Genomic DNA, 13,900 nt, shown 5'->3' on the forward strand with positions numbered 1-13,900 from the left:
TTAAAAGTGGCATATGTATTCCAGGTCCAACCTGGCTTACAGAAAGTGTATACGTCCGCAGAAAAGGACATTAACACCTACTGTAACAACTGTTCTTGTTCTGCATCATGAAACAAAGCTGTCAGATGTCATCACAGTAAACATCCCGTACATGAGCTCCCAGTTGTTGTATCTCTTTATTGAATTATCTATCAGGTTTTTATGGTTTTGGGGAAATCGGTCACCACTTTTGTTTATTTTGCAGCATCTTCCATATAAGTAGTTTTTTTTATTTTAGGGGGTCGCAGGATTGGAGATGATCTTTTTTGATTGATTCTTGACTTCAGTCATGGAGTCTCTGGATACATCTATTCATCATCCTCGTAATCTTGTTTTTGCCTGTGATGATAAATGTGGATTTGTATCATGTTACTCTACATAATTATTGTGCAAAAGTTGTCTTAAAAGTATCAATTGTCCTGATTTTAAAGGGGTACTCCAGTTGTTTTTTTTTTTTTTCAAGTCAACTGGTGCCAAAAATTTTAACAGATTTGTAAATTACTTCTATATAAAAATCTTAATCCTTCCAGTACTTATCAGCTGTGGTATACTACACTGACCACAGTGCTCTCTGCTGACATCTCTGTCCATTTTAGGAACTGTCCAGAGCAGGATAGATTTGCTATGGGGATTTTATCCTGCTCTGGACAGAGGTGTCAGCAGAGAGCACTGTGGTCAGACTGAAAAGAACTACACAACTTCCTCTGTAGTATACAGCGGCTGATAAGTACTGGAAGGATTAAGATTTTTTAACAGAAGTAATTTACAAATCTGTTTAAACTTTCCGCCACCAGTTGAAATTTTTTTATTTTCCCACTGGCGTACCCCTTTTAAATGGGAACTCTCATTAAAACAAATTTTTGCTATTTCACTCCTTGTGGTAATTTTTTTTTTCTAATATACTTTTTGGTAAAAAAAAATGAAGGCCCCCCCCATTATTTAAGCACAAATAAAACATAGAAAACTTCATTTATTTTTATTTTTTTAAACAAAGTATATTAGAAATCATTTTTATTTACCATAAAGAGTGCAATAGCAAAAAATAATTTTAATGAGAGTTGCCCTTTAAGATGGCCATACTCCTAGGGTTTGCATCATCCCCGTATACATGCATTCTTGGCTTACCATGGGAAAAATGGATATGTAATGAAACTCACACCACCTTTTCATATCTTTCCTTTTAAAAGTTCTTGTTTTACTCTGTCTAGGAGCCTTGAAAACTGACCGGGATTGTATGCCAAGCCAAGAGAAGATTACCTATCTGCAGAACGCTGTTTCAAGGTTTTTGCTGTCTTCTGAATGTGTATTTTCTCTTTCTATAGAGATTTCTGGCTTGGCATACTTTCCTAATCAGTTTCCAAGAAATCTGCTTGGAGTAAAACATTGACTTTTAAGGGAAAAGGTGGGATGAGAGAGTTGCTATTTATTTATATATATATATATATATATATATATATATATATATATATATATATATATATATATCTATCTATCCTATCTTCCCATAATTCCCAGTTGAGCATCAATGGCCTGTAAGAGTGAGAACCTCAATATCAGAAGAAAATAACAAAGTCATAGTCTGGTGAGATTTGGCCAAAACAAAAAGGTTGTTATAAACTTTTTAAATCTTGTTGAAAAGATCCTTGCAACATGACCAGGAATATCAGCCAAACCAGAAACAACCATCTATAGACAACTGTTATGGTGGTGCCTGGCTAACATTCCTGATCATGTTCCAAGGCTCCATACAGAGCGGATGTTGACTTGCATGGTAGGTGGCACTAGAGAGAAGTGGGGACTCTAATGAGAGCTAATTTGCATACTTCCTTCTTGTAGAGCATTGCTTTTAATACATAGCTCTTCAATAAGTACAGCATGGAGCTACAACAAAGTTCCCTACTTCGTACTGACCGGTGAACATGTCTACAGATGGGTATCGGCATCTACGTTATATCTCATTTACCTTCTATATGAAGGGCGTCTGCCTTGTCTTCTATCATATCTGCCATGGTCCTCCTGGGGTTCACCATAATCTGATTCATCTTGACTAAATTTCTGGCGTTGTCCTCCACGACTGCCACGTCCTCCACCTCCTCCACGACCGCCACGTCCTCCACCTCCTCCACGACCGCCACGTCCTCCACCTCCTCCAGACCTCCCAGAAAGCTTGTTTGTAAGACCTCCTAGTATCGACCCCTTCTGGCCGTCCCCAGAATCCAGTAACTCTGACAAACCAAACTTCTGGGTCAGTCCAGCTTGACCATTTCCTGGATCCATGATCTTCTGGGCCATGCCTGCCAGCCCTCCTCCGGCCCCACCACCTCCTAAGAACTTCTGGGCCATGCCTGCCAGCCCTCCTCCGGCCCCACCACCTCCTAAGAACTTCTGGGCTATGTCTGCCAGCCCTCCTCCGGCCCCACCACCTCCTAAGAACTTCTGGGCTATGTCTGCCAGCCCTCCTCCTGCCCCACCACCTCCTAAGAACTTCTGGGCCAGTCCAGACAGCTGGTTAGGGATTCCGCCACCCTGCTGGCCTTTCTGACCTCTAAAGCCACGTCTTCCTCCGGGTGGACCATTTTCTCCTGAGAATGCACGAGAACAGAGATTATATACGTGCATCTACTTACCATGAGTTACCATCATATAGACCAGTGGTCTCCAAACTGTGACCCTCCAGATGTTGCAAAACTAAAATTCCCAGCATGCCCGGGCAGCTTACTCGCCTTCATCTCCAGAATTGTCTTCCTGACTGTAGCGTCTGCATTCTGCATGGTGTAGGATCAGGGTGAGCAACACGGCACAGAGTACGGGCTTCATGGTGATGTGGATCAGTGTGTAACACAAACCTGCTATAAAATACAGATATAATCAACATTGTACAGTACATTACTTGTCCTGTACTGATCCTGAGTTATATCCTGTATTATACTCCAGAGCTGTACTCACTATTCTGCTGGTGAGATCACTGTGTACATACATTACATTACTTGTCCTGTACTGACCCTGAGTTATATCCTGTATTATACCCCAGAGCTGTACTCACTATTCTGCTGGTGAGATCACTGTGTACATACATTACATTACTTATCCTGTACTGATCCTGAGTTATATCCTGTATTATACCCCAGAGCTGTACTCACTATTCTGCTGGTGAGATCACTGTGTACATACATTACATTACTTATCCTGTACTGATCCTGAGTTATATCCTGTATTATACTCCAGAGCTGTACTCACTATTCTGCTGGTGAGGTCACTGTGTACATACATTACATTACTAATCCTGTACTGATCCCGAGTTATATCCTGTATTATACTCCAGAGCTGTACTCACTATTCTGCTGGTGGAGGTCACTGTGTACATACATTAAATTACTTATCCTGTTCTGATCCTGAGTTATATCCTGTATTATACTCCAGAGCTGTACTCACTATTCTGCTGGTGAGATCACTGTGTATATACATTACTGATCCTGAGTTATATCCTGTATTATACTCCAGAGCTGTACTCACTATTCTGCTGGTGAGATCACTGTGTATATACATTACTGATCCTGAGTTATATCCTGTATTATACTCCAGAGCTGTACTCACTATTCTGCTGGTGAGGTCACTGTGTACATACATTACATTACTTGTCCTGTACAGACCCTGAGTTATATCCTGTATTATACCCCAGAGCTGTACTCACTATTCTGCTGGTGAGGTCACTGTGTACATACATTACATTACTTGTCCTGTACAGACCCTGAGTTATATCCTGTATTATACCCCAGAGCTGTACTCACTATTCTGCTGGTGAGGTCACTGTGTACATACATTACATTACTTATCCTGTACTGATCCTGAGTTATATCCTATTTCTGAAGTCACTTACTGTGGCAGGAGCAGCGGGTGAGCGTCCCGACGCCTCTTCTCCAGAGGATTTATAAAGCCGGTGTTATACCTCTGCCTTATATATCGCACGGGGCAGGATGGGCCGGGTACATTTTGTTTGACCTCTCTGTTATTGTTTTGCGGTTGTTTTCTTATTTTGGGTTTGCTCTAAGCCAAAGTCAAATGTCAGGCAATAAATGTGAGGTATTAAATATCAGCTAAACTGACCGAGGATTTATCAGGATTTATAAAGATATGTCAAAGGAGAAGAAAACCAAGATCACTGCTTATAATAGTGCAACAATGTTATAATAGGAGCGGGTGCGACCAGTCACATGTATGATGTCATTATATCTGGACATTATAAGGACTAAACATGTGGCTTATCCTGTACTGATCCTGAGTAATATCCTGTATTGTACTGCAGAGCTGTACTCACTATTCTGCTGGTGAGATCACTGTGTACATACATTACTTATCCTGTACTGATCCTGAGTTATATCCTGTATTATACTCCAGAGCTGTACTCACTATTCTGCTGGTGAGGTCACTGTGTACATACATTACATTACTTATCCTGTACTGATCCTGAGATATATCCTGTATTATACTCCAGAGCTGTACTCACTATTCTGCTGGTGAGGTCACTGTGTACATACATTACATTACTTATCCTGTACTGATCATGAGTTATATCCTGTATTATACTCCAGAGCTGTACTCACTATTCTGCTGGTGAGGTCACTGTATACATACATTACATTACTTATCCTGTACTGATCCTGAGTTATATCCTGTATTAAATACAACCTTTAAGGGGTAACCCCTTTGCGGGTAAAAACCCTTACTAGAAACCCCCCTAAAATTGTTGTTCTTTTATTTTATTGTTTTAAAAGATATACCCCACACAATAGGTTAAAATTCTCAGTGGTACTGGCTCCCTATCTTTGTTTACTACTGTCACCACTGTATTAAAACATCAAGCTGATAGCCTCTCTGACGTTTCACTGACGAATCAGCTTTGTCAACGGCTATGAGGCTAAACTTAGTTTAGCCTCATAGCCCTTGACAAAGCTGATTCGTCAGTGAAACGTCAGGGTGGCTATCAGCATGATTTAACACAGCGGTGACAGTAGTAAACAAAGATAAGTCAGTACCACGGAGAATTTTAACCTAAGTAATGTAATGTTTGTACACAGTGACCCCACCAGCAGAATAGTGAGTACAGCTCTGGAGTATAATACAGGATATAAATCGAGATTTTCCTAGCTAACGTGACGGAAAATATAAGTTATATGAAGACAGGAGACGAGTATCTTGCATTAATCTTTCTTTAATTAATGCCCATAGCAGAAAAAATCTTTATACAAACGTATTTAATAAAAATCTTTTAAAAAACTACATATCCCAGCAGTCCCCTGTGAACTCCTCCTCTTATCCCAGCATGCTGGCTGCTATATAAGGGACTGCTTGAAGATCCTCTTCCTCTTTCTTTATGCGAACTGCATGACCGTCACCAGAATCACGGAACTCCGGAATCCGGGACAGCTCCTCCTCGGCATCTCCGAACCTCCGGGCAACAGGACCGAAAACCGGGAACGAAACTGTTAAGGAACAATTGCAACAGATCATATCAGGCTGCACCGAAACACCGCTGTCTTCATCTTCTCCTTTCAATACCCTGGAAGGAAAACAAAAACACCATGGTAGGGAGGGAAGATACTCGCCTCCTGTCTTCATATAACTTATATTTTCCGTCACGTTAGCTAGGAAAATCTCGATTTATATATCAGACAGGAGGCTCATATCTTGCAAGTTTAAAGCTACTACTTAAACATAGACAGTGAAACAAATCAGAGGATCGATACAGAAACATAATCTTTTGGTCGGAAATAGAACTGTCGAAAAGTCGATTCAGACGACCAGTCGGCGGCCATTAAGAGGTCTGAAAGAGAACCACCAGAAATAACTACTTTAGTGGCCATAGCCCCTCTCGAAGAGTGGGCACCAAATAGGGAAATGTCAATCCCCGCCATCTCCATGGCCGACCTTACCCACCTGGCCAAGGTGGCCGAGGTGACAGGCAAATGAGGTTGAACATAAGATACTAATAACTGAGTATGAGAAAGAGATCATAAAGACGCTGTGCGTGTCTCATACGCTTGAAGACAACGTACCACACATAGTCGGGGATGGGTCGGAAAAAAGGGGTAAAAGACCGACTGTAGTCCTGTCTTGGTCCTGCGAACAACAGAAAATCTGACCCCTTCAGGTGAAAACTGCCGTCTAGAGATGTCGAGAGCTCTGACATCCGACACCCTCTTAATGGAAACCAGACATAATAACATAGTCAATTTGAATGACAGAATCTTTAAGGACAGTGAATCATTGTCTTCCCAAGAGGAAAACATGTCTAAAATCCGGGAGACATCCCAGGTCGACTGATATCGAGGACGAGGAGGACGTTTAAATTTCACTCCACGTAACAGTCGGCATACTAATGGATGTTTGCCCACCGGTAAAGCATCTACCGGGCAATGATACGCTGCTATAGCGGATCTGTAAACATTAAGGGAACTGTAAGATTTCCCAGCCTCAAATGATTCTGCTAAATAATTCACTACAAATGAAACAGGTGCCTGAACGGGATCAATTTGTCGTTGATCACACCAACGAACCCACAAGGCCCAGGCTGATCGATATGCCGATCTAGTCCCTGGGGCCCAGGCCAAGGCGAGGAGGTCTCTAGCTGATTGTGAAAGGTCCTCACCTGTGTCTGGCACCCCGACACCAACCACCCGAGGAGCGGAAGGTTGCCTTCCATGACCAACGGGTGGGATTCCATGGTCGGATTCATGAGAAGTTGAGGCGACTGGGGAAGCAATCGGGGGTAATCGACAGACATTCCCAACAGAAGGGGAAACCACAGTTGTGTCGGCCACCAAGGGGTGATCAGCACCACCGTCGCTCCCTGAGTCACTATCTGAAGAAGCACTCTGGTAATCATCTGGAAGGGGGGTAACGCATAATGGATCCCCTCCGGCCATGGTTGGCGAAAAGCGTCCACTGCTGACGCTTCCGGGTCCGGCCTCCAGCTGTAAAAGCGGGGTAACTGACGGTTGAGACGAGACGCAAAAAGGTCCGTATGCAACGGGCCCCAGAGATCTCGAATCGCCCGAAACACCGAGCGATCCAGCATCCAGTCGCTGGAATCGGATAGGTAACGGGAATTCCAATCCGCCACTGAATTGGATACACCTGGTAGGTATTCCGCCACTGGGATGATGTCCCGGGAAAGACAGAAATGCCAGAATTCGGATGCAATGTCCGTCAACACTCTGGATCTCGTGCCACCAAGGCGATTGACATATTGCACTGCCGCAACATTGTCCATGCGTAACAGAACGCAGCAATTGTACTTGTGCGGAAGAAAACTCTTGATGGCAAAAAATGCCGCCATGAGTTCCAGTGCGTTGATGTGAAGAAGGGATTCTTCTTCGGACCAACTGCCTCCTGTTGTGGCTTGCCCACAGCGAGCACCCCAACTGTGGCGGCTCGCATCCGACTCTATTATAACATCTGGGCAGGAGGTGAATATAGCTTTGCCGTTCCATTCGACGGCATGGCGAAGCCACCAGTGCAATTCTGCTACTGCTTCCGGACAAAGGGGGATTTCGTCCGCATAGCGTAGACCCTGTCGAAGATGAAGAATTTTGAGTCTCTGAAGGGCCCGATAATGGAGAGGGGCAGGAAAAATCGCCTGAATGGAGGCTGCCAGCAGGCCGACAATTCGGGCTATCATTCTTAGCGATACCCGACCCTTGCGCAATACTGCCCGGATTTCTTTGCGAATCAGGGACAGTTTGGCGTTGGGTAAACGCAGTACGGCTTGCTCGGTATCCACCTGGAAACCTAAGAACTCCATCTTCTGGGAAGGACTCAGCACTGATTTCTTGTTGTTGATCAGGAACCCTAGTTCCTCCAACAAAGACACCGTCCATTGGCTGTGTAACAATGCCTGTTTTCTGGAATATGCCATGATTAGCAAATCGGCCAGATAGATAATCAAACGTACCCCTCTGCTCCTGAGAGCTGCCACTACTGGTTTGAGTAATTTGGTGAAGCACCAAGGGGCCGATGACAACCCGAATGGTAGGCAAGTGAATTGCCACATTCGCTCCCTCCATAGAAACCTTAGGAATGGTTGGGAGGACGGGTGCATGGGGACGGTGAGATACGCGTCCTTTAAGTCGACCTTTACTAGCCAGTCGCCCGGCCATAGTAGATCGCGCAACAGATGGATCCCTTCCATCTTGAAGTGATGGTAAGTCACATGTTGATTTAAGTCCCGTAGGTTGATCACTGGGCGATAACCGCCATCTTTCTTTTTGACAAGGAATAGGTTGCTGACAAACCCGGGAGAGAGAGGATCTACCTCTTGCACTGCCTGCTTCGATACAAGCTCTTGGAGCTCGTTGTCTATGAGATCTACGTTTAGGGAAGAAAACCGAATGGGATGTGGAATAATGTTCAATTTTGGAAGAGATTGAAAATCTATCTGGTACCCTGCTACCGTATTGAGGATCCAAGCATCTGCCGTAATCGCGGACCAGATGTGAATAAAATACCTCAGTCTGCCTCCCACCAACGTGTATGGAAGAGGAGATGGGAGTGTACTCACCGGTCGTCGGGCGAGATCTGGGAAATCCTCGGCCTCCATGTCCTCGCCAGGGTCGTCCACGTGGGGGAAAGAAGGGAGCAGGTTGTGCCACAGGTAATGCGTACGGTTGCTGAGTAGGAGCGTACGGTTCAGTGGCTGGTCTAGTGTAGGGCCTGTATTGAGCCGAACGGCCGACAGGTCGCCCTCTGCCCCTGCCGGCCTTGCCAAAAACCTTTGTGTTTGGACCCGCCTTTTTTAGTGAGGTCTGGGCCTTATCTAGGCTGGTGAAAAGACTCACAAATTTATTTATGTTCTTTATGAGGTCCTCTCCGAATAATAGACCTTCAGCTGAGGGACCTGGCTCGGTTTCTGCCAAATGAGATAATTGGGGTTCCAATTTCATCAAAATAGACCGTCTACGCTCAATGGAACAAGTGGTGTTGGCACTGCCTAACATGCAGATTGCCCGTTGGGCCCAGCCTCTCAATTGTACCAGATCCACCGGTTGGGCAGTGGACGCTGCTTGTTCGGAAAGGTTAAGAATCTTGGTCAAGGGACCTAGAAGGTCCAATACACGATCCTGGATCACCTTAAAAGATCTTTCAATTCCCTTTTTGGCATATTTGCCAGAGCGAGTCAAATATTTTACTAAGACCGGGTCTATTTCCGGTGTAGAAGCCACCTTTCTGGCCACGTAAGGTCTGGGACATTCGGCTCGCAATTTGTTGCGATTAGCTCTATCCAGGGACCTCCTGGTCCAAAATTCTATATAGTCCGCGACTTGCGGTAACGGTGCCCAATCTCCGGAGCGAGGGTGTGTGATTGCTTCTGGGCTGAAAAATGGTTGACCAAGTGAATCTAAAAGTGTCTCGGATGGTATATCCGGAGTGGCGTCAGAATTTTCAGCCATAAACCCCGCCTCCTCTGTATCAGATTCTGAGTCTGTGGTCTCAGCCACCTCAGAGGCTTCAGAAGACTCATCATTGGACGTGTCAAAAGAGTTTGGTTTTGCTCTATTAGTGGACTTATGCCTCTTATGATTGTTCCCCTTGAGGCCCAAGGGTCGGTCATATTCTTTAACATGCGGGGTGTGACAGGCCGGGGTAGGTCCTGTCTGGGCATATTGTTTTCTTCCCCTGCCGGGGAGTCGGAGTGTCCAGCAATATGTTTGCGCTTACTCAGCGCTTTACCTTTTTTAGGTTTCTCCCCTGAAGTAGAGGGATGAACCGCAGAGGCTAATGCCGCCTGGACGGACCTATTAATGAGGTCTTGTATTTGAGAAGCTGACATTATGTGGGAGGCTTCTAACTCTATTGCCTCACCAGCAGTAGAAGACATGCCAGGGAAAGGAGCTTTAGTGTTATCCCCTGTCATCACAGACTATCTGAAAGCTACAAGTAGCGATAGTTATAGACTATTCCAAGGTGAGGCAGGTATGAGCTCCACTGATCTAACTATTAGTAATAAAGGATAGGGTAATAGGTCTACCTGAACTGACTTATTAGAAGCACAGCTAACAACCGTTGGCGTTCCTCTCACCGCTCGCACAACAATGCGATGAAGAGAGGAGGCGTATACAAGTTACAGCGAGGGCCAGCCGAAATCTCGCGAGATTTCCGACCAGGAGCGCTGTGATTGGGTGTGCGGCGTCGGCAAACGCGCGTCACCCGGCGCACGTCATAGAGGATACGCCCACCTCTCCTCCCTCCCCGCAACAGACAGTCAGCGGCGGGAAGGAAGGAAGAAGAAGGCGCAAAAATTCACAAAATGGCGCTGGGTAAGGAAGAGGGGGAAAAGAACAGAGTAGCGCACCAGGCACAAGAATATATTTGAGCACTGATGCGAAATTATAGCGAAAGACGATAGTATTAGAAAAAACAATACCGCAAAACTAACAGGAAACAGAAAGAGAGAAAAATATATAGAAGGAAATATATATATATATCTATATAAATATATATAAACAACTGGTAGATATAACATTAAGGTAAAGATGAAATGTCTCAAACAGAGAAAACATACATCTAAAAGAGATTTAAGAAACAAATATATTATAGGTACTTATCTGTCTGCTATGAGCAGAAAGAAAGAGGAAGAGGATCTTCAAGCAGTCCCTTATATAGCAGCCAGCATGCTGGGATAGGAGGAGGAGTTCACAGGGGACTGCTGGGATATGTAGTTTTTTAAAAGATTTTTATTAAATACGTTTGTATAAAGATTTTTTCTGCTATGGGCATTAATTAAAGAAAGATTAATGCAAGATATGAGCCTCCTGTCTTCATATAACTCAGGAACAGTACAGGATAAGTAATGTAATGTATGTACACAGTGACCTCACCAGCAGAATAGTGAGTGCAGCTCTGGAGTATAATACAGGATATAACTCAGGATCAGTACAGGATAAGTAATGTAATGTATGTACACAGTGACCTCACCAGCAGAATAGTGAGTACAGCTCTGTAGTATAATACAGGATATAACTCAGGATCAGTACAGGATAAGTAATGTAATGTATGTACACAGTGACATCACCAGCAGAATAGTGAGTACAGCTCTGGAGTATAATACAGGATATAACTCAGGATCAGTACAGGATAAGTAATGTAATGTATGTACACAGTGACCTCACCAGCAGAATAGTGAGTACAGCTCTGGAGTATAATACAGGATATAACTCGGGATCAGTACAGGATAAGTAATGTAATGTATGTACACAGTGATCTCACCAGCAGAATAGTGAGTACAGCTCTGGAGTATAATACAGGATATAACTCAGGATCAGTACAGGATAAGTAATGTAATGTATGTACACAGTGACCTCACCAGCAGAATAGTGAGTACAGCTCTGGAGTATAATACAGGATATAACTCAGGATCAGTACAGGATAAGTAATGTAATGTATGTACACAGTGACCCCACCAGCAGAATAGTGAGTACAGCTCTGGAGTATAAAGCAAAAGGGGGAGGTTCATTACATTTTCTGTGGTCATTTACTACTTTGAGGAGCATTTTTACACAATAGGTATGGATCAAGTAAACTGCAGAGGTTATACAGTATAATACATTTTCATACATGTCTTTGGGTGCTGAGGTCTCATCAGTGCAGCTTACATGGTGTATATAGTTGTGTTTAAAACTCAGAGTTTTAACTTCTCTTTCTCCAGAGAAGGACGAGGTCGAATCCAGCCCGAATCACCCGGAACAGTTGTCTGATATGGATCGGAACCCCTCCCCCCCGACCAGTGATGATGAGGAGGGACAGACTGAAGACTCCATAGGGAGCACCGTGTACAGCAAACACTGGTTCTTCACTACTCTGACCCGGCTCATTGAGGTAATGACAGCCCTGAGATTGTACTGTGCCTTTAAATGTTAGTTATGAAGGTGTTGTTCACTGCAAGAAATTAGAAGCTGGTAAGAATTCGGGAATACTTTTCTAGATCAGCAGGACTCATTGTAACTTCTTACCCTTCAGCTTGTCACAGAGAAAGACGGATCGCAGGGCGATGATGAGACCTCGCTGGAGCTGGACGAAGACATGGAGAATGACATATGTAAAGTCTGGGACATGTCTATGAATGAGGTATGGAGACATGTGAACGGTCACAGACTGATAGTGGAACAGGATTCTCCCAAACAGTACTGAAGAGTGTGCTGATCTTTTAGGAGGTCACAGACTGAGTATAGTAGGTGGAGCAGGGACCTAGCAGTACAGAATATTGTAGCAGGCAATTGTGCTGACACTGTGACAATGTGCTATGTGAGCAGAAATAAAAGAAACAACAGAAGCACAGCAAGGAAGGGGTTACACCACTGTTTCTGAGATGAGAGGGAAGCCTTGATTTAACCTTCAATCACAAAATTTTTAGCCTAATCATTTAAACATATAAAATACCAGACAACTCTAAATAGAACTTAATTCTAGCTCGGGGTCATTGCTCTTATCCCAACACAAACAAAACACATTTCTATGTTCCTGTGTACATGGACTGGTTGCATCAAACACCATTATTTTTTTTTTTTTTAAGAAGCACTCCGAGTTTTTCTTTTCTCACATACCATGCACACTCCCCATCACTAGTCGTATAGCATCATATTTTATATTCCAGCAAACCTCCAAACATGTTTTTCATTACTGTAAGTGGGTAATGTGATCACCAGTCTGACTCAAGAAAAAAATCACAAAGCTTAATATGTCATCGGAAGTGGTCAGTCTTGGGTCACATGATTTACTGTAAACAACAGGATGATCAGCACATGTAAGGTGGCTCCTGCTAGCTCCCAGACCCCTCCAGCTCTACCTGTATGCTGCTGCTATATCTATGGGATCAGGATATATAGTAGTTATAAACCTCTCCTCCAGCTCTCTCTGTATACTGCTGCTGCTATATCTATGGGTTCTGGATATATATAGTAGTTATACTCCTCCCCTCTATCTGTATACTGCTGCTATCTCTATGGGATCAGGATATATAGTAGTTATACACCTCTCCTCCAGCTCTCTCTGTATACTGCTGCTATATCTATGGGATCTGGATATATATATTGTAGTTATACACCTCTCCACTCCAGCTCTATCTGTATACTGCTTCTATAGCTATGGGATCTGGATATATAATAGTTATAACCCTCCTTTCCAGCTCTATCTGTATACTGCTGCTATCTCTATGGGATCAGGATATATAGTAGTTATACACTTCCCATTAACCTCTATCTGTATACTGCTGCTGCTATCTCTATGGGATCTGGATAAATATTAGTTATAACCCTCCCTTCCAGCAGGGCCGTTTGAAGGAATTTGGGGGCCCCAAGCAAAATGGACATGAGCCCCCCCTTGATGTTCACGCACGTCACGCTCTAGGGCCGGCGTCAGGACTTAGTAACGCCGGCCATTGAATTGTGGGAGCGGGACGTGAGAAAACGTCGTTACGAGGCCCCCACATTAGGTGCAGCAGAGTTCCCACCCACATTAGGTGCAGCAGAGTTCCCCCCAACATTAGGTGCATCAGAGTTCCCCCCAACATTAGGTGCATCAGAGTTCCCCCCAACATTAGGTGCAGCAGAGTTCCCCCCAACATTAGGTGCAGCAGAGTTCCCCCCCAACATTAGGTGCAGCAGAGTTCCCCCCCAACATTAGGTGCAGCAGAGTTCCCCCCCCAACATTAGGTGCAGCAGAGTTCCCCCCCAACATTAGGTGCAGCAGAGTTCCCCCCCAACATTAGGTGCAGCAGAGTTCCCCCCCAACATTAGGTGCAGCAGAGTTCCCCCCCAACATTAGGTGCAGCAGAGTTCCCCCCCAACATTAGGTGCAGCAGAGTTCCCCC

General features: G+C 44.3%; 2 protein-coding genes across 3 annotated transcripts in view; one reads left to right on the top strand and one right to left on the bottom strand.

The window, feature by feature from the left end:
• The window catches only part of SAAL1 (serum amyloid A like 1), a gene marked incomplete in the record, with an annotated part of 42,520 nt that overhangs the window by 25,099 nt on the left and 3,521 nt on the right, over nucleotides 1-13,900 (top strand). Inside the window, 2 exon segments of the mRNA XM_056527841.1 lie at nucleotides 11,741-11,910; nucleotides 12,052-12,159. Of these exon segments, the coding sequence (XP_056383816.1) occupies nucleotides 11,741-11,910; nucleotides 12,052-12,159 (278 nt within the window).
• On the bottom strand, nucleotides 99-11,826 carry LOC130277293 (uncharacterized). 2 transcript variants are annotated; one of them, XM_056527842.1, is made up of 5 exons: nucleotides 11,688-11,820; nucleotides 3,917-4,083; nucleotides 2,763-2,888; nucleotides 2,003-2,621; nucleotides 99-378 (listed from the first exon to the last, which is right to left on the bottom strand). In XM_056527842.1, exons 3-5 carry the CDS (start codon nucleotides 2,854-2,856, stop codon nucleotides 348-350), a joined length of 744 nt encoding a protein of 247 aa, XP_056383817.1. In that variant the 5' UTR covers nucleotides 2,857-2,888; nucleotides 3,917-4,083; nucleotides 11,688-11,820; the 3' UTR covers nucleotides 99-347. The 2 variants fall into 2 exon arrangements, with proteins under 2 accessions (XP_056383817.1, XP_056383819.1); XM_056527844.1 differs by lacking the exon at nucleotides 3,917-4,083 and having other exon boundaries at nucleotides 11,688-11,826.

This window comes from Hyla sarda, chromosome 6, assembly GCF_029499605.1.
Source record: "Hyla sarda isolate aHylSar1 chromosome 6, aHylSar1.hap1, whole genome shotgun sequence".
Classification (NCBI taxonomy): Eukaryota; Metazoa; Chordata; class Amphibia; order Anura; family Hylidae; genus Hyla; species Hyla sarda.

Coding starts and splice junctions, on each gene's coding strand:
- LOC130277293 (XM_056527844.1), bottom strand. CDS start 2,856: ATGAAGCCCGTACTCTGTGCCGTGTTGCTCACCCTGATCCTACACCAT. Junction 2,622..2,762: donor AGACAATTCTGGAGATGAAG/GCGAGTAAGCTG, acceptor GTGCATTCTCAG/GAGAAAATGGTCCACCCGGA. Junction 379..2,002: donor AGACGCCCTTCATATAGAAG/GTAAATGAGATA, acceptor TTATCATCACAG/GCAAAAACAAGATTACGAGG.